This window comes from Eumetopias jubatus, unplaced genomic scaffold, assembly GCF_037043125.1.
Source record: "Eumetopias jubatus isolate StellerSeaLion01/CBP00866 unplaced genomic scaffold, mEumJub1_p1.0 scaffold_2, whole genome shotgun sequence".
NCBI classification, from domain to species: domain Eukaryota; kingdom Metazoa; phylum Chordata; class Mammalia; order Carnivora; family Otariidae; genus Eumetopias; species Eumetopias jubatus.
In genome coordinates, this window is record NW_028274808.1 from 36,780,079 (window position 1) to 36,804,184 (window position 24,106).

The window sequence follows — 24,106 nt, forward strand, 5'->3', positions numbered from 1 at the left end:
ACAAACTCAACAGGAAATCGAAAAAAAGAATAGCAGCAACACTCTGAACAGAAAAGCGACCACTTTCTGGAAGGTAGCACATGCGGAGAAGTGAATCTGAGGTGATATTCGGCAAGATAGATGGCGGGGGGGGAGGCCTCCGTCAGCTGCTACTGGCAAGTGACAGAGAGTGGAGCACAAAATCGGAACTTTTGGAAGTCTGAGAACAGCAGAACTCCAGCACTAGGGGAATATTCCACAAGGAATTCATGGTTTCTGTTTCTTTTTAATTTTCCTTTTTCCCTTTTTCAACCAACATTTTATCGATCCCTTTTTAAAAATCTTTTTTATTTTTCATTTTTAGAGTCATATTCTATCCCTTCAGGTTAGTTAATCCTATTTTTGGTTTACATATGTTGTTTTCTTCTTAAAATTTAGGGATACAGTTTCTTCTAACAGACCAAAATATACCTTAAATCTCTAGTGTATGGCTTTGTTCTAGACTCCTGCCTGATCACATTCTCTCCCTTTTTTTTTTCAATCCTCTTCTTTCTTTTTTCAACCGACTTCTTATTTTATCAATTCCACTTATAAAATCTTTTATAATTTTCATCTTTACAGTCATATTCCATCCCTTCATCATATTTACTCTTATTTTTGTACATATATAAGCTTTTCTTTCTTTAAAACGTTGGGAGGCACTTTCTCCTAACAGACCAAAATACACCCAAATCTACTGTGTGGCACTGATCTATGCACCAGCCTGATCATATTTGATCATGTTCTGTTTTTGTTTGTTTGTTTGTTAGTTGTTATCTTTTCTTTTTCTTTTTTTCTTTTTCTTTATTTCCCTTTCTTTTCCCTGTTTCAGATCTCTTCTGATTTCTTTAGTGTATATTTTTCTGGGGTCATTTTTACCTTGCTAGCATTTCATTCTGTCATTCATCTATTCTCCTCTGGAAAAAATGACAAGATGGAAAAAATCACTTCAAAAAAAAAGAACAAGATGCAGTACCGACTACCAGGGACCTAATCAATATGGACATTAGTAAGATTTCGGAACTAGAGTTTAGAATGACGATTTTAAAGATACTAGCTGGGTTTGAAAAAAGCATGGAAGATATAATAGAAACCCTTTCTGGAGAAATAAAAGAACTAAAATCTAACCAAGTCGAAATCAAAAAGGCTATTAATGAGGTGCAATCAAAAATAGAGGCTCTAACTGCTAGGATAAATGAGGCAGAAGAGAGCATTAGTGATATAGAAGACCAAATGATGGAAAATAAAGAAGCTGAGAAAAAGAGAGATAAACAACTACTGCATCATGAGGGCAGAATTCGAGAGATAAATGATGCCATAAGACAAAACAATATTAGAATAATTGGGATCACAGAAGAAGAAGAAAGAGAGGGAGTGACAGAGGTATACTGGAGTAAATTATAGCAGAGAACTTCCCTAATTTGGGAAGGATACAGGCATCAAAATCCAGAAGGCACAGAGAACCCCCCTCAAAACCAATAAAAATACGTCAACACCTTGACATCTAATAGTAAAACTTATGACTCTCAGAGACAAAGAGAAAATCCCAAAAGCAGCTCAGGATAAGAGATCTGTAACCTACAATGGTAGAAATATTAGATTGGCAACAGACCTATCCACAGAGACATGGCAGACCAGAAAGGACTGGACTGATATATTAGGAGCACTAAATGAGAAAAATATGTAGCCAAGAATACTATATCCAGCTAGGCTATGCTTGAAAATAGAAGGAGAGATAAAAAGCTTCCAGGATAAACAAAAACTAAAGGAATTTGTAAACACAATACCAGTCATACAAGAAATATTAAAAGGGGTCCTCTAAGTAAATAGAGAGCCTAAAAGCAACATAGACCAGAAAAGAACATAGACAATATATAGTAACAGTCACCTTACAGGCAATACAATGCACTAAATTCATATCTTTCAATAGTTACCCTGAATGTAATGGGCTAAATGCCCCAATCAAAAGACACAGGCTATTAGAGTGGATAAAAAAACAAGACCTATCAATATACTGTATGCAAGAGACTCATTTTAAACCCAGAGATACCACCAGATTGAAAGTGAGGGGGTGGAAAACAATTTACCATGCTAATGGATACCAAAAGAAAGCTGGGGTGGCAATCCTTATATCAGACGAATTAGATTTTAAAGCAAAGACTATAATAAGAGATGAGGAAGGACACTATATCCTACTTAAAGGGTCTATCCAACAAGAATATCTAACAATTCTAAATATCAATGCCCCTAACATGAGAGCAGCCAATTATATAAGCCAGTTAATAACAAAAGCAAAAAAAACACATCAGCAATACAATAATAGTGGGGGACTTTAACACCCCCCTCACTGAAATGAACAGATCATCTAAGCAAAGATTAACAAGGAAATAAAGACTTTAAATGACACACTGGACAAAATGGACTTCACAGATTTATTCAGAACATTCCATCTGAAAGCAACAAAATACACATTCTCCAGAATAGATCAAATCCTAGGTCACAAATCAGGTCTCAACCAGTTGCAAAAGAGTGGGATCATTCCATACATATGTTCAGACCACAATGCTTTGAAACTAGAACTCATTCACAAGAAAAAAGTGGAAAGAACTCCAATACATGGAGGCTAAAGAGCATCCTACTAAAGAACGAATGGGTGAAACAGGAAATTAAAGAATTAAAAACATTCATGGAAACAAATGAAAAGGAAAACACAACTGTTCAAAATCTTTGGGATGCAGCAAAGGCAGTACTAATAGGAAAGTATATAGCAATACAAGCCTTTCTCAAGAAACAAGAATGGTCTCAGATACACAACCTAACCCTACACCTAAAGGAGCTGGAGAAAGAACAGCAAATAAAGCCTAAACCCAGCAGGAGAAGAGAAATAATAAAGATCAGGGGCGCCTGGGTGGCTCAGTTGGTTAAGCGACTGCCTTCAGCTCAGGTCATGATCCCGGAGTCCTGGGATCGAGTCCCACATCGGGCTCCCAGCTCAGTGGGGAGCCTGCTTCTCCCTCTGACTCTCTCCCCTCTCATGCTGTTTCTCTCTCGCTTGCTCTCTAATAAATAATAAAATCTTTAAAAAAAAGAAATAATAAAGATCAGAGCAGAAATCAATGAACTAGAAACCAAAAGAACAGTAGAACAAATCAACAAAACTAGGAGCTGGTTCTCTGAAATAATTAACAAGATGGATAAACCCCTGGCCAGAATTATCAAAAAGAAAAGAGAAATAACCCAAATCAACAAAATCATGAATGAAAGAGGAGAGATCACAACCAACACCAGAGAAATACAATTATAAGAACATATTATGAGCAACTATATGCCAGCAAATTAGATAATAAGGAAGAAATGGATGCATTCCTAGAGATGTATCAACTACCAAAATTGAACCAGGAAGAAATAGAAAACCTGAACAGACCTATAACCACTAAGGAAATTGAAGCAGTCATCAAAAATCTCCAACAAACAAAAGCCCAGGGACAGGTGGCTTCCCAGGGGAATTCTACCAAACATTTCAAGAAGAATGAATACCTATTCTGAAATTTCCAAAAAATAGAAATGGAGGGAAAACATCCAAACTCGTTTTATGAGGCCACCATTACCTTGATCCCAAAACCAAAGACCCTATTGAAAAGAATTACAGACCAATATCCTTGATGAACATGGATGCAAAAATTCTCATCAAAATACAAGCCAGTAGGATCCAACAGTACATTAAAAGGATTATTCACCAGGACCAAGTGGGATTTATCCCTGGGATGCAAGTTTGGTTCAACATCCACAAATGAATTAATGTGATACATTAAGAAAAGAAAGAACAAGAATCATATGATCCTCTCAATAGATGCAGAAAAAACTTTTGACAAAGTATCAAAACTCTTGACCAAAACTCTTCAGATAGAGATTACATACCTCAATATCATAAAAGCCATCTATGAAAAACCCACAGCGAATATCATTGTCAATGGGGAAAAACTGAGAGCTTTACCACTAAGGTCAGGAACACGGCAGGATGTCCACTATCACCACTGCTATTCAACATAGTATTATAAGTCCTAGCCACAGCAATCAGACAACAAAAAGAAATCAAAGGTATCCACATTGGCAAAGAAGTAGTCAAACTCTCACACTTTGCAGATGATATGATACTTTATGTGGAAAACCCAAAAGACTCCACCCCAAACTGCTACAACTCATACAGGAATTCAGTAAAGTGGCAGGATAGAAAATCAATGCACAGAAATCAGTGGCATGCCTATACACTAACAACAAGAGAGAAGGAAGAGAAATTAAGGAGTTGATCTCATTTAAAATTACACCCAAAACCATAAGATACCTAAGAATGAATCTAACCAAAGAGACAAAGAATCTTTACTCAGAAAACTATAAAATACACATGAAAGAAATTGAGGAAGACACAAAGAAATGGAAAAATATTACATGCTCATGGATTGGAAGAACAAATATTGTGAAGCAATCTACACATTTAAAGCAATCCCTATCAAAATACCAACCACTTTTTTCAAAGAAATGGAACAAATAATCCTAAAATTTGTATGGAACCAGAAAAGACCCCAGGATGCTGTAGCCAGTGGGATGTTGAAAAAGAAAAGCAAAGCTGGTGGCATCACAATTCCGGACTTCCAGCTCTATTACAAAGCTGTCATCATCAAGACGGTATGGTACTGGAACAAAAAGAGACACATCGATCAACGGAACACAACAGAGAGCCCAGAAATGGACCCTCAACTCTATGGTCAACTAATCTTCCACAAAGCAGGAAAGAATGTCCAATGGAAAAAAGACAGTCACTTCAACAAATGGTGTTGGGAAAATTGGACAGCCACATGCAGGAGAATGAAACTGGACCATTTTCTTACACAACACACAAAAATAGACTCAAAATGGTCGAAAGACCTCAGTGTGAAACAGGAGTCTATCAACATCCTAAAGGAGAACACAGGCAACAACCTCTTCGACCTCAGCCACAGCAACTTCTTCCTAGAAACATTGCCAAAGGCAAGGGAAGCAAGGGCAAAAATGAAGTACTGGGTATTCAATAAGATAAAAAACTTTTGCACAGCAAAAGAAATAGTCCACAAAACCAAAAGACAACCAACAGAATGGGAAAAGATATTTGCAAATGACATATCAGATAAAGGGCTAGTATCCAAAATCTATAAAAAATTCATCAATTTCAACACCCAAAGAACAAATGATCCCATCAAGAAATGGGCAGAAGACATGAACAGATATTTTTCCAAAGAAGACATCCAAATGGCCACCAGACACATGAAAAAGTGCTCAGCATCGCTCGACATCGGGGAAATCCAAAGCAAAACCTCAGTGAGATACCACCTCACACCAGTCAGAATGGCTAAAATTTACAAGTCAGGAAATGACAGATGTTGGCAGGGATGCGGAGAAAGGGGAACCCTCCTACACTTTTGGTGGGAATGCAAGCTGGTGCAGCCTCTCCGGAAAACAGAATGGAGATTCCTCAAAAAGTTGAAAATAGAGCTACCATATGATCCAGCAATTGCACTAGCGGGTGGTTACCCCAAAGATACAATGTAGGGATCCGAAGGGGTACATGCACCCCAATGTTTATAGCAGCAATGTCCACAATAGCCAAACTATGGAAGGAGCCAAGATCTCCATTGACAGATAAATGGATAAAGAAGAGGTGATATATATATATATATACAATGGAATATTATGTAGCCATCAAAAGGAATGAAAGCTTGTCATTTGCAACGACATGGATGGAACTGGAGGGTATTATGCTAAGTGAAATAAGTCAATCAGAGAAAGACATGTATCATATGATCTCACTGATATTAAGAATTCTTAATCTCGAAGCAAACTGAGGGTTGCTGGAGTGGTGGGAGGTGGGAGGGATGGGGTGGCTTGGGACAGACATTGGGGAGTGTATGTGCTATGGTGAGCGCTGTGAATTATGCAAGACTGTTGAATCACAGATCTGTACTTCTGAAACAAATAATACATTATATGTTAAGAAAAAAAAAAAGAAGATAGCAGGAAGGGAAAAATGAAGGGGGGAAATCAGAGAGGGTGATGAACAATGAGAGACTATGGACTCTGACCAACAAACTGAGGGTTCTAGAGGGGAGGGGGGCCGGGGGATGGATTAGCCTGGTGATGTGTATTAAAGAGGGCACATACTGAATGGAGCACTGGGTGTTATAAGCAAACAATGAATCATGGAACGCTACATCAAAATCTATGATGTAATGTATGGTGATTAACATAACATAATATTAAAAAAAAGAAAAAAAGGAAAAAAAGACATTTAAAAAAATTAACTTTGAAAGACTAAAGTATCATGGTTAAAAACTATAGATTCTATGCAGTATTCCCCCAGCACTGGAGTTCTGCCATTCTCATTGATCTGTAAACTTGGTCTTGGCTAGCTGTTCTTACTGATCTTCTGGGGGAGGGGCTTGTTGCTGTGGTTCCCAAATGTCTTTGCCAGAGGCGGAATTACCCCACCCTTGCCCGTCCGGGCTAAGTAATCTGCTCAGGTTTGCTCTTGGGAGCTTTTGTTCCCTGCAAGCTTTCCGTACAGCTTTGGAGGAAGAGAGTGGTGAAAATGGCAGCCTCCCAATCTCCATCCCAGGGCACCGGAGAACTTGGGGCCCTGCTCCTCAGTGAGCCCCCAGAGAAAAGCAGTCAATCACTCCCATCTCCCCGGTTTCCAGCCACACTCTGTGCTCACCCGGCCTGGGACAGTTTCTACCTCTGGCACCCGACTCGGTATGGAGTCTCCAAAACCCAGCAAATCCCTGTGGTGCTCTCCCATGCCACTCCTCCCAGGGGAGGAAGGGGAGTCTCCCCAGATCTGCCGCTTGTTGGGTCCCTGCTGGAGGAGCAGTGGCACAAACTGTGCTGCGGATCACAGTTTATGGCAACCCCGAGCTGAGAGCACGAGTCTCAGCTCCATCTCTACAGTTGGCTTCCCCGCTCTGATACCTGGGAGCTCTGCTGCACTTGGGCACCCCCAGTCTTTCTGTGACCCCGAGGGTCCTGAGACCACACTGTCCCACGGGGGTTCCACCCCCCACTTAGCCACTGGAGCAGTGTCCCTCAGCAGAGCAGACTTCTAAAAGTTCCAATTTTGTGCTCCATGGCTCTATCACTTGCCAAAAGTGGCCGACGATGGCCCCCTCCCCCGCTGTCTATCCTCCCAAATATCACCTCGGATTCACTTCTCCACACGTCCTACCTTCCAGAAAGTGGTTGCTTTTCTGTTCAGAGAGGTGTTGCTATTCTTTTCTTCGATCTCCTGTTGAGTTTGTAGGTGTTCAGAATGGTTTATCCCTATTCAGCTGAATTCTTGAGACCAGACGAAATCCAGGTCTCCTACTCCTCTGCCATCTTGCTCCGCCCCTCTGATAATAATTTCCAATAATTGTTTCTGTTTCCTTGGTGTTAGTCGTGATCTTTCCCCTTTCACTCATAATTTTATTAATTTGGGTCCTTTCTCTTTTCTTTTGGCTATGTCTGGTCAGTGGTTTATTGATCTTATTAATTCTTCCAAAGAATAAGCTTCTAGTTTCATTTATCTGATCTACTGTGTTTCTGGTTTCTAATTCATTGATCTCTGCTCTAATCTTAATTATTTCTCTTCTAATGTGTGGCTTAGGCATCATTTGTGGCTTTTTCTCTAGTTCTTTAAGGTGTAGAGTTAGTTGGTGAATTCGAGATTTTTCTATTTTTTGAGTGAGGATTGGATGGCTATGTATTTCACCCTTAGGACTCCCTTTGCAGTATCCCATAGGTTTCTGACTGATGCATTTTCATTCTCATTGGTTTCCATGAATTGTTTAAGTTCTTCTTGGATTTCCTGGTTGACCCAAATATTCTTGAGGAGAGCGGTTTTTAGCTTCCAAGTGTTTGAAGATCTTCCAAACTTTTTCTTGTGATTAAGTTCCAGTTTTAAAGCATTATGGTCTGAGAATATGCAAGGAACAATCTCAATATTTTGGTATTGGTTGAGACCTAATTTGTGACCCAGTATGTGATCTATTCTGGATAAAGTTCCATGTGTGCTTGAGAAGAATGAGTATTCTGTTGTTTTGGGGTGGGATGTTCTATATATATAACTATGCGGTCCATCTGGTCCAGTGTATCATTCAAAGCTCTTGTTTCTTTGTTGATTTGCTGCTTAGATGATCTGTCTATTGCTGAGAGTGGAGGATTGAGGTCTCTACAATTACTGTATTGTTATCAATATGACTATTTTGGTTAACAGTTGGCTTATGTAGATGGCTGCTCCCATGTTGGGGCCATAGATATTTACAATTGTTAGATCTCCTTGTTGGACAGACCCTTTAAGATTGATATAGTGTCCTTTTGTGTCTCTAACTACACTCTTTAGTTTAAAATCTAATTTGTCTGATATAAGAATTGCTACCCCAGCTTTCTTTTGAGGTCCGTTGGCATGGAAGATGGATCTCCATCCCTTCACTTTCAGTCTGGATGTATCTTTAGGTTCAAAATGAGTCTCGTATAAGCAACATATGGATGGGTCCTTTCTTTTTATCCAGTCTGCAACCCTGTGCCGTTTTATGGGAGCATTTTGGCTGTTCCCACTGACAGTGATTATTGAAAGATATGATTTACTGTCATCACGTTGCATGTGAAGACCTTGTTTTTATAGATTGTCTCTGTAAATTTCTGTTGTATATCACTCTTGGGGTCTTTCTTCTTTTATAGAACCCCCCTTAATATTTCTTGCAGGGTTGACTTAGTGGTCACATATTCTTTCAGTTTCTGCCGGTCATGGAAGCTCTGCATCTCTCCATCCATTCTAAATGACAGCCTTGCTGGATAAAGTATTCTTGGCTGGGCGCCTGGGTGACTCAGATGGTTAGACATCTGCCTTTGGCTCAGGTCATGATCCCAGGGTCCTGGGATCGAGTCCCGCATCAGGCTCCCTGCTCAGTGCAGAGCCTGCTTCTCCCTCTCCCTCTGCCATTCCCTCTGCTTGTGCTCTTCTGTCTATCTCTCTGTCAAATAAATAAATAAAATCTTTAAAAAAAAGTATTCTTGGCTGCATATTTTTCTTGTTTAGTACCCTGAATATGTCTTGCCAGGGCTTTCTGCTTTGCCCGGTCTCTGTGGATAGGTCTGATGTTATTCTAATGTTCCTCCCTCTTCCCCCTAACTGCCCTTAAGATGGTTTCCTTGGTTCTAAGATTTGCGAGTTTTACTATTACATGCTGGGGTGTTGGCCTGTTTTCCTTGATCTTGGGAGGGGTCCTCTCTGCCTCTAGGACAGGAATGTTTGTCTCATTCCCCAGATTAGGGAAGTTCTCAGCTATGATTTGTTCAAATATATCTTCTAGTCCTCTCTCTCTCTCTCCACCCCCTTAGGGATCCCAATAATTCTAACATTGGAATGTTTCATGGTGTCACTTATTTCTCTGATTCTATTTTCATGGAGTCGGAATTGTTTTTCCCTGGCCACCTCTTTTCCCTTTTTATCTGTTAAATGGTCTTCCAGGTCACTAATTCGTTCTTCTGCCTCTCTTACCCTAGCTGTTAGATTATCTAGATTAGATTGGATCTCACTGATAGCATTTTTAAGTTCTGCCAATTCAGCTTTCATTTCTGCCCTTAGAGACTCTATGTTGCCATTAATTGATTTCTCCATTCTAGCTATTGTCTTCACAATTGCTAGCCTGAATTCCATCTCTGACATCTTGGTTATATCTGAATCCATTTGTAAATCTGTAGCATAAGTCATAGTCTCTGAATCTTTCCTATTTTGGGAGTTCCTCCTCCTAGTCATTCTGTTGAGGGGTGGTTGAGGGAATGTACAGAGTCCAAATTATTGACCACAGTGCAAGCAAGATGCATCTGTTTATAGGGACCTTAGGGTTGCTGGCCTCTTGTTTACCCAGCCTGTCTTCTGGTGGAGGGGCCTGCCACACTTTTACTCAGGCAACCCTAAGGTCCCTGGTGGGGATAGGCTCAATGAAAACCGGTTTTTTAGGGCTTTAGTTTTCTGGGGCCTTTCCTGGTGGCTTTCTGCCTCTCTTCCTAGACTCAGAGCAGAAGAAACCATTTCCAATCCTCTGCCTCAGAGCAGAGAGTTCGCAGTCTGCTCTTCAATGAGCTCTCCAGGCCACACTATCTCTGTTTCTGTCTGTGCTGCTATAAACTGCAGTGTCCCGGGTTGTGCGCCCCTCAGCAGGGCTCCCAGTCCTCGCCTCCAGGTTGGGGAATGTCTCTGCCTTTTGTGCTTCTAAAACTGCCAGCCGCTCCCAGTTTGCATGCGCAGTCCCACTCTGGATTTCCATTTCCGGTCTGCTTTAAAATCTCTTCCCTGTCGCTACTGGTCTGTGAGTCTGTGCCCTGTCCCCAGCATGGGAGACTATTATTCACTGGGGGTGTAGGATCCCGATGGCTCAGCTCCCTCCCCCTTCCGTTTATCCTCTGATATCTGCCCATGGAATCCTGGCTCCCCAGTTCATACCTTGAAACCAACAATATTCTGTTTGTAGAGATCCAGATCTATCTTCTTACATCTCAGGCTGATTTCGTGCATGTTCAAAGTGGTCTGGTAGATATCAAGCTCAATTATGGGCACCAGTTTGAATAGGGTCCCCTACTCCTCCGTCATCTTTTTTTATCATCCAAGGTTTTGTTTTAAGAAACTAGAGTTGCCATTTACTGAGATGATTGTAGGAAGGATAAGTTTTGGAAAAGTATCTGAAGTACATTTTGGATATGATAAGTATAAGAATTCTATCAAACACTTGAATATCAAATAAGCAGTCAGATAAATGAATATGGTGTTCATTGGAGAGGAATAAGGTAGAGATATAACTTGGGAGTAATCGATACATGAATGGTATTTAAAGCTGCAAGAGGGGATGTAATAATCAGGTGATTGAAGGTAGCTAGGGAAAAACAAGATTCAAGAAAAGATTGGAGAGATGGGGAAGAATCTAAAAAACAAACAAGATGAAACAAATAAACAAACAAAACTGAGAGCATAAACACAATAGGAAGAATTAAACCAGAAGTCTGCTGTGTTCTGGAAGCCAAATGAAGAAAGTATTTTTGGAGGACATACTGATCAGCTACACAAAATACTGCCATTAGGTCAAGAAAAATGAAGACTAAAAAATAACTGGCATTCAGAAACATGAAGATGTTTCTTATCAAAAAACAAGATGGTCTTCTCAAAAAACATTTTAAAGGAGTTTTATAGACATTAAAGACCAACATATGTTTAATGGTCATGAATTAGGTGAGAACAGTCATAAATTAAGTGAGGAGTTTTCTTCAGCCTTGTTCAACTACACTGATGTAAGGCAGACAAAATGCAGTTGTTACAATATATATTTTCAAAGATGCAGGCAGAGAAGAGGCTGTTTGATTCCACTTGCATGAAATGTTGGGAAACTGCAAATTAGGAGACAGAAAGTAGATTGATTGTTGCCTGGAGTGGTGGGTGGGAACAAGGATTGAATGTGAAATGGCATGAAGATCCTATGTAGGATATGAAATGTTCTACAACTGATTAATGGTGGATGGCTGCAATACGGCATACAGTTATTAAAAATTATTGAATTATACACTCGAGCGAGTTTTATGACATATGAATGTACCCATTAAAGTTGTTAAAAATAAATAGAGATGTAATTAATACATTCATAAACTATGTCATTAGTTGAATTTCCCACCAAAAACCACTTGATGTGACTAAGTTTGATTTTACATCAGGCATATTTAACATATAACTTGCAGTTCTTCGGTTGAGTGGCTTTATACTCAATTGAAGATTTACAAATAAGTAACTTATTTCTTAATGTGAAAATAGCAAGCTAGAAAATTAAAATGCAGCATTCTATTATTCAACATTCTACTCTTCCATTATTCAAGACTTAATTAATCCTAATTGAAAAACAAGTTGATTGAACAGTCTACATTATATTGCATTCTTTAATTTAAATTTTATACCAAAATATTTAAAAAGTAAAATCTAAGCTTTAATGGAAAATTATATCTTACTGTTTTCTGAGATGCAGAGTGTATGGCTTCTCATCAATTGTAATGATATAAATCACCTAAAATAAAGCAAATAAATAAAGATGACTCAGTAAATCAGAAATATATAAACTGAGGCAGTACTTTTCTCTCATGTAAACAAAAAGACTCACTTGGGGGGGTTGGGTTTAAGATAATAACATAAGAAAATCCTGAACTCCCTCCCATGGATACAAACAATATACAACTACAGATGGAGCAATTTACTCTGAAAAAAAACTGAAAACTGGGTGAACAGAGACTCACAGAAAAAGACAAAAAGGACAGCATTGAGATGGATAGGAGAGGCAGAGATACTATCTTACCAAAAACAAAACAAAACAAACAAAAAACACTCCAGCAGGGTGATACATAATTGGGAGGGAAGACAAAAATACAAAGATTTTCCAAAGGAATCAGAGGTTTGTGCTATGCAATAGACCTCAAATGTTAGACCCTACAGCAGAAGACATGAACAGACATTTCTGCAAAGAAAATTTCCAAATGGCCAACAGACACATGAAAAAGTGCTCAACATCAGTCAGCATCAGGGAAATCCAAATCAAAACCTCAATTGGATACCACCTCACACCAGTCAGAATGGCTAAAATTAACAAGTCAGGAAATGATAGATGTTGGCGAGGATGCCGAGAAAGGGGAACCCTCCTATACTGTAGGTGGGAATGCAAGCTGGTGCAGCCACTCTGGAAAACAGTATGGAGGTTCCTCAAAAAGTTGAAAATAGAGCTACCTATGACCCAGCAATTCACTACTGGGTATTTACCCCAAAGATACAAATGTAGTGACCCAAAGGGGCACATGCACCTCAATGTTTATAGCAGCAATGTCCACAATAACCAAACTATGGAAAGAGCCCTGATGTCCATCAGCAGATAAATGGATAAAGAAGAAGTGGTATATATATATATATATATATATATATATATATATATATATATATATATATATGGAATATTACAATGGAATATTATGTAGTCATCAACAAAATGAAATCTTGCCATTTGCAACGACATGGATGGAACTAGAGGGTATTATGCTAAGCGAAATAAGTCAATCAGAGAAAGACAAGTATCAGATTATCTTACTGATATGAGGAATTTGAGAAACAAGACAGAGGATCATGGGGAATGGAGGGAAAAATGAAACAAGATGAAACCAGAGAGGGAGAAAAACCATAAGAGACTCTTAATCTCAGGAAACAAACAGGGTTGCTGGAGTGGGGGCGGGGTGGGAGGGATGGGGTGGCTAGGTGATAGACATTGGGGAGCGTATGTGCTATGGTGAGCACTGTGAATTGTGCAAGACTGTTGAATCACAGATCTGTACCCTTGAAAAAAATAATACATTATATGTTAATAAAAAAATGTTAGACCCTACATAAAAGAGTTGAGCCCCCAAAATACCAGCCTTTGAAAACCAATAGAGATTACAACCAGGAAAACCACAGAACTGTAGAGCATGGAGAACCCACTCTTAAAGGGATCACATGCAGAATCACTGACCGTGGGACCCAGAGAAAAACACTAATCTGAAAATCACCTAGACCATATGTGAAGGAGACCCATTTACTAAACTTAAAGCACCTGACAGAGAAATGGTAAACTACTGGAACTGTCTCTGGGGACAGAGAAACTAGTGGGTGCCATATGTGCAACATCATCCTACTTTGCTAATGTCAGGGCGGGTGGGCACCATTTTGGAGCTATCTCTCTAATCTGCTAGAGCCTTTGGGCACACCCAACTAAGAGCCCTGTCCACACTATGGCAGCACAGCCATACTTTACAGCCAGGCCAGATACCAGCCCCACTCACCCCTGGGCCTCAGTGTAGCTGTGTGATGCACCTGGCTGGCATGGGTGCCAGCTCTGCCAACCCCTGTGCTGCAGATGGGTGTGCACAACTTCTACAGTGATACCCCTTGAGCATGTAACTTTGGTAGTCAGAGGAGACTGTGCTTTTAGGCTTCTTGTGACAACTACAAAAGGCCGATCCTTCAAGATTGGAAGAGGTAGTTGATTTTCCTAATACATAAAAACAAATACAGAAAATCAGGAAAGTGAAGAGACAGGAAAATATGTTCCAAATGAAAGACAAAACATCAGAAAGCCATTAATGAAATGCAGATGAACAATCAACCTGATAAAGAGTTAAAATAGTCAAATAGATGTTCAACAAACTTGGAAGAATAGTGATGAACACTGTGAGGTCTTCAACAAGGAGACAGTAAATATAAGAAGGTTCCAAACAAAAGTTAAAGAGCTAAAGAATACCATAACTGAAATGAAAAATATACTAGAGGGGTTCAATAGCACACTGAATGAAGCCAAAGATTGGATCATTGAGCTGGAAAACAAAGCAACAAGACTCACCCAGAGAGATCAGGGGAGAAAATAATTTTACATGAAGATAACTAAGAAACCATTGGTATAACATCAAGTAGAATAATAGATTACAATGATCCCAGAAGGAGCAGAGAGACAGAGAAAGGGTGAGGGGCGCCTGGGTGGCTCAGTCGTTAAGCATCTGCCTTCAGCTCAGGTCATGATTCCAGGTCCTGGGATGGAGCCCCGCATCGGGCTCCCTGCTCCGCAGGAAGCTTGCTTCTCCCTCTCCCTCTCCCACTCCCACTCCCACTGCTTCTATTCCCTCTCTCGCTGTGTCTCTCTCTGTCAAATAAATAAATAAAATCTTCAAAAAAAAAGGGCCAGAAAACTTATTTGAAGAATTAGTGACTGAATATTCCCCTAAAATGAGGAAGGAAACAGATATACAGGTCCAGGAAACCTAGATAGTCCCAAATAAAATAAACTCAAACAGATCTACACCAAGATATATTACAATTAAACTAGTCAAAGTTAAAGATTATTAAAAGCAGCAAAAGAACACAACTTACTACATGCAAGGAGATCTCATAAATCTTTCAGCAGAAACTATGCAAGCCAGAAGAGATTAACATGACATATTCAAAGTGCTGAATGGAAAAACGTCCACCCAATAATTCTCTGGCAAGGCTATTATTCCGAATTGAAAAAGAGATTAAGTTTTCCAGTTAGGCAAAACCTAAAGGAGTTCATCACCACTAAACTGGCCTTAAAAGAAATGTTAAAAGGACTTCTCTAAACTGAAAAGAAATGGCACCAATTAATAATAAGAAAACAAAATTAAAAAGGCTCACTGGAAAAGGTAAACACATAGTAAAGGTAGTGGGTCAATCATTTATAAAGCCAGTATGATGGTTAAAAGACAAAAACAATAAAATTAGCTAAAACTAAAGAATTAGTTAGAGGGTACATAAAATAAAAGATGCAACATGTGACATAAGAATATAAAACATGAGAGGAGGAGAAAAATGTACAGTTTTGGAATGTTCGAATTTAAGTTGCTGTCAACTCAAAATATAAAATAGGAAGTTATATGTAAACCTCACAATAATCACAAATACATACAAAAAGTAAATACACAAAAGAAAAATGAGAAAGAAATCTAAACAGCACTAACAAAAGACATCAAACCACAGGGGAAGAGAAAGAGAAGAAAGGAACAGAGAAGAACTACAAAAACAACCAGAAAACAATTAGCAAAATGGCAATAACTACATGCCTATCAGTAATTACTTTAATTACTTTAAATGTAAATGAACCCTACAATCAAAAGTTATAAGATGGCTGAATGGATTAAAAAAACAAGACCTATCTGTGTTCTACCCACATTAATTTCAGAAGAAAGGACACTCACAAGCTGAAATTGAAGGGATGGAAAAAGATATTCCATGAATGGAAACAAACAAAAAGCTGGCATAGCTATATTCATAACCAACAAAATAGACTTTAAAACAAAGACTGTAATAATAGATGAAGATATTACATAATGATAAAGAGGTCAATTTAATAATAAGATATAACATTTATAAATGCATAGGAACCCAACATAGGAGCACCAAGATACATAAAGCAAATATCAATGTATCTAAACAGAGAAATTAAAAGTTAAATAGGGGTGTGTGGGTGGCTCAGTCAGTTGAGCATTGGACTCGATTTCAGCTCAGGTCATGATCTCAGGGTCTTGAGATTGAGCTCTGTGTCGGCTCCACACCTCCTTGAGCCTGCCTGAGATTCTCTCTCTCTCTCTCTCCCCCTCTCCCCACTCCTGTGCACTCTGTCTGTCTCTCTCTCTCTAAAAAAAAAAAAAAGAAAAAAGAAAAAGAAAAAAACTATATAAAAAGGTAGGAGATTTAACCCCAACTTATCTCAATGGATAGATCAACCAGATAGAAAATCAATAAGGAAATATCAGACTTAAAAAACATTAAACCAGATGGACTTAACAGTTTTACAGAGTATTCCATCCAAAAACAAAAGAATATGCATATTTCTCAGATGCACATAAAACATTATCCAGGACAGATCACATGTTAGACACAATACTGAAATCATATCAAGTGTCTTTTCCAAACACAATGGTATAAAAGTAGAAATCAATTTCAAGAAGAAAACTAGAAAAAACACAAATAGGTAGAGATTAAGCAACATGCTAGTGAGCACTCAAAGAAATTAAAGAAAAAATATCTAGAGACAAATGAATACAGAAATACAACTTATCAAAATCCTTGGGATCCAGCAAAAGTGGTTCTAAAAGAGATCATAGCAATACAATCCTACTGTATAAATCTAGCTCTGTACCTAAAGGAGCTAGAAAACAACCAAACAAGGCCCTAGGTCAATAGAATAAAGAAAATTATAAAGATCAGAGGATAAATAAATGAAAAGAGACAAAAATTAGAAAAAAATCAATGAAACTATGAGTTGGTTCTTTGAAAAGATAAAACAAAATTACAAACTTTTAGCTAGACTAACAACAACAATAGAAAATCAAAACCAAAACCAAACCAAACCAAACAAACAAAACAAAAGAGAAGACACTGATAAAATCAGAAATGAAAGAGAAGTTAAAACTGACAGCACAGAAATCTAAAAGATCATAAGAGACTATTATGAACAATTACACACCAACAAATTGGACAACCTAGAAGAAATGTATAAGTTCTTGGAAACATACAATTTTCTAAAACTGAATCATGAAGAAACAGAAAGTTTTATTACTAGTAAGGAAATTGAATCCACAATCAAAAACCTCCCAACAAACAAAAGTCCAGGATCATATGTCTGTGAATGCATTCAAAAGAAAAAAAAAGACAATGTGTATTCTTAAATTAAGAGGAGGAAACACTTCCAAATACATTTTATGAGGCCAGCATTACCATAATACCAAAACCAAACAAGGACACCATGAAAAAATAAAGTTATAGGCCAATATCTTTGGTTAGTATAGATGCAAAAATCCTCAAAAATTATTAGCAAACCAAATTCAACAATACATTGAAATGATCATACACCACAATCAAGTGGGATTTATTCCAGGGATATGAGAATGGTTCAACATTTGCAATCAATAAAGGTGATACACAATATATATACTTCAATGAAATGAAGGATAAAAATCATATGATCATCTTCATAGATGCAGAAAAAGTATTCAATAAAATTCAACTCCAATTATAATAAAAACTTTCAGAAAAGTGTTTATAGAAGAAATGTACCTCACCATAAGAAAGGCCATATATGCCTAACCCACAGCTAACACCTCAATGGGTAAAACCTGAAAGCTTTTCCTTGAAGTTCAAGAACAAGACAAGGATGCCCACTCTCACCACTTTTATTCTACATAGTATTGGAAGTCCTAGCCACAGCAATAACTCAACAAAAAGAAAAGGCCTCTAAAGTGGGAAAGAAGAAATAAAACTATCACCCTTTGTGGATGGCATATCATATATACAAAGACTCCACCAAAAAACTCTTAGAATGAATAAATTAAGTGAAGTTGCAGAATATAAAGTTATTTAGCAAAATCTGTTACATTTCTATGGACTAATAATAAATTATCAGAGGAATTAAAAAAACAATAACATTTACAATTGCATCAAAAAGAATAAAATATCTAGAAACAAATTTTACCAAGGAGGTAAAATATCTGTACAGAGAGCTATAATATATTGATAAAAGAAATTGAGGGATGCCTGAGTGTCTCGGGTGGTTAAGCCTATGCCTTCAGCTCAGGTCATGATCCCAGGCTCCTGGCATTGAGTCCTGCGTCGGGCTCCTTGCTCATTGGGGAGTCTGCTTCTCCCTCGGCTTGCCACTCCCTCTGCTTGTGCTCTCTCTTTCTCTCTCCCACCACAACAAATAAATAAATAAAATTTGTATGAAACCACAAAGGATCCCTAATAGCCAAATCAATCTTGAGAAAGAAGAACAAAGCTAAAGGCATTACTATCCTTGATTCCAAACTATATTTTAAAGCTATAGCAATCAAAACAATATGGCACTGGCACCAAAACAGACACAGATCAGTGGAAGAGAACTCAGATCCCAGAAAAAAACCCACATACATATGGACAATTAATTTATGGCAAAAGATCCAAGAACATAATGGAGAAAGGACTTTCCCTTCAATAAATAATGTTGGGAAAACTGGTTAGCCACATGCAAAAGAATTAAACTAGACCACTAACTTACCCCATACAGAAAAATTAACTCAAAGTGGATTAAAGACATGAATGAAAGACCTGAAACCATAAAATTCCTTGAGGAAAACATAGACAGTAAGCTCTTTGACATTGGTCTTAGCAATGCTTTTGTGGATCAGACTCCAAAGGTAAGGGAAACAAAAGCAAACATAAACAAATGGGATTATATGATACTAAAAAGCACAGCAAAGAAAACCATTATTAAAATGGAAAGTCAGCCTACTGAATGGGTGAAGATATTTGCAAATCATACATATGATAAGGGGTTAATATACAAAATATATAAAGAGCTTATACAATCAGCAGCAACAACAAAATCTGATTTTTTAAAATGGGCAGAGGATCTAAACAGACTATTTTCCAAGAAAGGCATACAGATGGCCAACAGGTATATGTAAAGATGTTCAACATTACTAATTATCAGGGAAATGCAAATCAAAACCACAATGCAATATTATCTCACACCAATTAGGTTGATCATTATAAAAAAAAAGACCAGAAATAGCAAGTGTTGATGAGGATGTGGAAAACAGGGAACACTTGTACACTGTTGGTGGAAATGTAAATTGATGCAGCCGCTATGGAAAATAGTATGGAATAGTATGGAAAGTCCTCAAAAAAATAAGGATAGAATATACGATCCTGCTCTTCCATTGTTGGTTATTTATCCAAAGATAATGCTTATTCAAAGAAATGTTTATTCAAAAATATATAAAAAAAGATATATGCATCTCTACATTCACTGCAGCATTATTTACAATAGCCAAGAAATGGAAACAACATAAGTGTTGATCAATACATGGATAAAGATGATGTTATATATATATGTGCATATATATATATATATATATATATGCACACAGACAATGAAATATTACTCAGCCACAAAAAGAATGAAACCTTGCCATTTATGACAGTGTGAATGAACATTGAAGGTTTTATGCTAAATGGAATAAGTCAGACGGAGAAGACAAATAGTGTATGATTTCACTTATATGTGGTACCTAAAAAGAACAAAGCAAATGAACAGAAGAAAACAAAACAAAAATAAACTCATAGATACAGAGAACAGATTGGTGGTTACCAGAGGTAAAGAGGGTCAGGAGTGGGCAAAATAGGTAAAGGGGATAATTTGTATGGTGATGGATGATAACTAGACTTTAAGTGATGATCACTTTATAGTGCATACAGATGTTAAATTATAATAGTGTATACCTGAAATGTATATGTTATATGCTAATTTTACCTCAATTAAAAAAAGACACAGTCCATTTTAAAAATTAGTGTCCTTCAGAATTTATTATTCTAAATAGTAAGAATTTATTATTCTAGTAGATTTAGGATTACCGTGATGAATTTAATGTGTAGTGTTGGCAAAATATAGACCACATTTTGAAAAAAAATAATTTAACATTATTAATATTATATTTATTGTTTCTATTTAGAAAAATATAAACTTTACTAGTCAAGATGAAAGACATGGCTGCAGGCTTATATCCCACACCAATTATAATGATGTAGCAAATTTACATTATATACGTACATATATAAAACATACATACACACACGTTACTATATACACCTAGAGCCACTTAGCAATTCTTAACATATAAAACTGAGGAAGAAAGATCCATGAAACATGTTACTGAGGAATGTTGCAGCTCCAAGAATAGGAGCTCTAATACAACAAGAACTGAGTTTTAACAGTGTTCATCATTCTAATGTGGTGGCATTCAGGAATAGGAGAAGACTTGGTGTATGTTTACAGAGTCAGTGGATTATCTCCACAAAGGCAGACAAACATCTAGTCTAACAAATGCACAATTTCTTTCCAAAACAAACCAATTTCAAGAAAGACCTCTGGTTTTAAGCTGGAACAGAATCTGTGAGTTTGGGAGAGGCCAGTGATGCTTATGACTGGAAACACCTAGGAAATACGAGAAGCACACAGATTCAAAAGACCAGAACTTAGGTAAATCTTATCCCTGACATTCCTCTAAAATTGTTGTAATGTACTATAGCAGAACCAATGCATTATCTCAGACCAAATTCAAAACCAAGTCTGACAGAATCTCAACTGCAATGGCAAGTACACAATAAAAAACAATTTAACTTCTGAGGAATGTCTACATTAAGAAGGAAAGATATCAAATTCAATAAATGAAATAAATTATTCCCAAGAAAAGTGTAAAGTATGTAAGACATGACCTGAGAAAAATAAGTACATTTAAGATCCTTAGAGAAGTAATAGTATGTATTACACCTCAGAATTAGAGATTAGATGTAATTGGAATACTATTCTAAAAGTTTCTAACACTTAATCGGCATTTATCTTATGCCTAGCACTGTCCTAAACACTTCACATATTTAAAAAAAAAATTTTACTCTAACAACCATAATTTTCAATTTGAGGAAAAGAGATTAACCCTCCCAAGGTAACACATTTAATGAATATCAGAGCTTGACAAAGAGACCATATGCTTTATGACTATACTATAGTGTTAACATGTGAAGAAGAGCAGGCAGTTCTTATTGAAGGAAGAAAAGACAATTATAGAAATGATCCAATTATAGATCATATAAATGAAAATATAATTGTTGATTTTTAAGTAAATTTTTATGAGTAGGACATTGGGTATATCTGAAGCATGAATTTGTGAGGTTGAACATCAAAGCTAAGAAAATTTCTGAGATCAAATACAAAGTAATTATATAAAGTGGAAGATTTGCAAGAATAAGAGAGATGCTCTTTCCAAAACTTCAAACATTAGCTAATGAGAATATATATAGGCAAAAATAATACAACAAAGAAGCAAGAGTTAAGAAATATTACTTCAAAATTGCTGAGAAATGGAGATTTAAGTATGCTTATTTCATTTACTCACTATGGGTCTCTCTCACACACACACACACACACACACACACACACACACACACACACACAAACCTAACAAAAAGTAAAGGGCCTTGTATAGTCAATCATCAGAATTCTAAGGAAGAACAAAGTTGAAGTCATCATATTGCCCACTTTCAAGATTTTCAACAAATCTACCATAAACAAGACAGCATGGTATCAGCGAGAGAGAGAGAGTGAAAGCGTGCTTAGAAATAGACCCACAAAAAATATAATCAACTGATTTTTTTTTAAGTGTAAAGGTATTTCAGTGGAGAAATGATAGTCATTTCAACTAGTGGTGCTGGGAAAATTGGATGCCCATATCAAATTGATGAAACTCAATCCAGACCTCACACCTTACACGAATATTAACTAAAAAAAAAAGGTATTATAGACTTACTATAATACTTCTCTAATAAATCATAGGAGGAAACCTAGATGAACTTAGTGTTGGTAAATTTTTAGATATCACAGAAAAATCATGATCCATAAAAGAAGAATAACAATAAGTTGGATTTTATCTAATATAAAATATCTTGTTAGCATTGTTAAAACAATGTTAAGACGATTAAAAAAAAACAAGCTACAGACTGGAAAAAATGTAAATCACTTATTTGATTAAAATAAATGTGTGCAGAATATACAAAGAACATGTAAAATGCAATAATAAGGAAACCAATAATCCAGTTCAAAAATGTGTGAAAGATCTGAACAGACATCTTACCAAAGAAGATGAATAGATGGAAAATAAGAATATGAGAATATATTCAACATTATTCATTATTAGGGAAATGCAAATTAAAACCTCAAGGAAATACTACTACACAAAAATTGGAAAGGTTAAAAGCCAAATACTGGTGAGGATGTGAACCTTGCAATGCCAAATACTGGTGAGGATGAGAAACAATAGGAACTCCTATTCATTGCTGGTGGAAATACAAAACATATAGCGAGAGAGATAATTTGGAAGTTTCTTATAAAATTAAACATAATCTTAGCATACAATTCAGCAATTATTATCCTGGGTATTCATTCAACTGATTTGAAAACTTATGTCTACTAAAACCTGCTTATGAATGTTATTAACAGCTTTATTCATAATTGCCACAACCTAAAAGTAACCAAAATGTCCTTCCATAGGGAAACAGATAGACAAGCTATAATCTATACAATTCAACAATATTAATAATAAAAAGCATGAATTACCAAAACATGAAACCAATATGGATAAATTTTAAATGTATATTGCTAAATGAAAGAAGACAGACTGAAAAGGTGATATTCTGTATGATTCCAACTATATGACATTCTAGAAAAGACATCATTCTAGAGACTAAACAACAGATCAGTTGCCAGGGGCTGGTTTTGGAAAGGGTAATAAAACTGAAGCAAAGGGGATAGATATTTAAGGGAAATTAAACTATTTTTTATAACTTTGTACTATTGGATACATGAAACTAAATATCTCTCAAAACCCATAGACATATACAGAACAGTGAACTTTAATGTATGCAAATTTAAAAATAATTTATAAAGGCAGGAGATTCCATAGTGAAAGGCAGACTATGACAAAAGAATTTAACTTTATTATAAGTGTATGATAAAACATCACTGAAAAAGGTAAGAGACAAAATGTTCTGACATAAATGACTTCGGAAATAAGGGGAGAACTGTAAGACTAAGGACAAAGTCTACATAGCACTATTCTAGTTGGTAGTATTCCCCATCAAGGTATAGGTTACAAATTCTGAAACAATTGTACAACTCTATTGGAATTTAAAAAACAGTAATAAATGGATGATGGAGAATGGGAGCCAGATTTCCCATGTTAGTCATGAGAAACCTTCTGTCAACACACACAAAGTGACAGAAAAGAATTCTAAAATGGTAAATGGTCAGCCAAACTAAAGTACTTTCCTTCAAGTAGTAATGCAGTTGAGTTTACCACTTATGGAAATGCTATGAATGAATCATGGAAGGATGAACTTCAGCAAGAAGAAAAGTGAACTGAAAAGGAAGGACAGCATGCAGGAAGCAGTGATAATCAATGACATCAATTCCATCCCTGACATATTAGAAAGACTAGGACTGAATGTGCTCTTCAGCTGCAAACAACCAGAAAACTAGACATGATGAATAAAACAAATGCTTTGATACTCTAGACAAAAGGTAGTACAAGATTATGATCACTGAGAGAAGGTATAAAACTGAGGTGGGCACTACAGTTGTCCTGGCTTCCTGTCTCAATGAACTTTCTAGACTGTACTGAGGAAGGAGAATTCCCCCTGATTCCATTAATGAATACTAAATCACATATACATAGAGTAGAATTTCATGAGGCTGGGTGTATTAGTTTTCTACTGCTGCATAACAAATTATCACAAACTGCATTTTAAAATACACCATTTATGATCTTGTCGTTTCTAGGGGTCAGGAGTCTATGCATGACATAGTTGGGTTTTCAACATGTCAGCTGGTCTGTATTCTCATCTGAAGAATCTATTTCTACTTCCAATTCA

General features: G+C 36.9%; 1 protein-coding gene across 1 annotated transcript in view; it reads right to left on the reverse strand.

The window, feature by feature from the left end:
* The window catches only part of ADAM18 (ADAM metallopeptidase domain 18), a 175,822-nt gene that overhangs the window by 139,019 nt on the left and 12,697 nt on the right, over nt 1-24,106 (reverse strand). Inside the window, exon 3 of the mRNA XM_088021313.1 lies at nt 12,073-12,128. Within this exon, the coding sequence (XP_087877439.1) occupies nt 12,073-12,128 (56 nt within the window). The remainder of the gene's footprint in view (nt 1-12,072; nt 12,129-24,106) is intronic.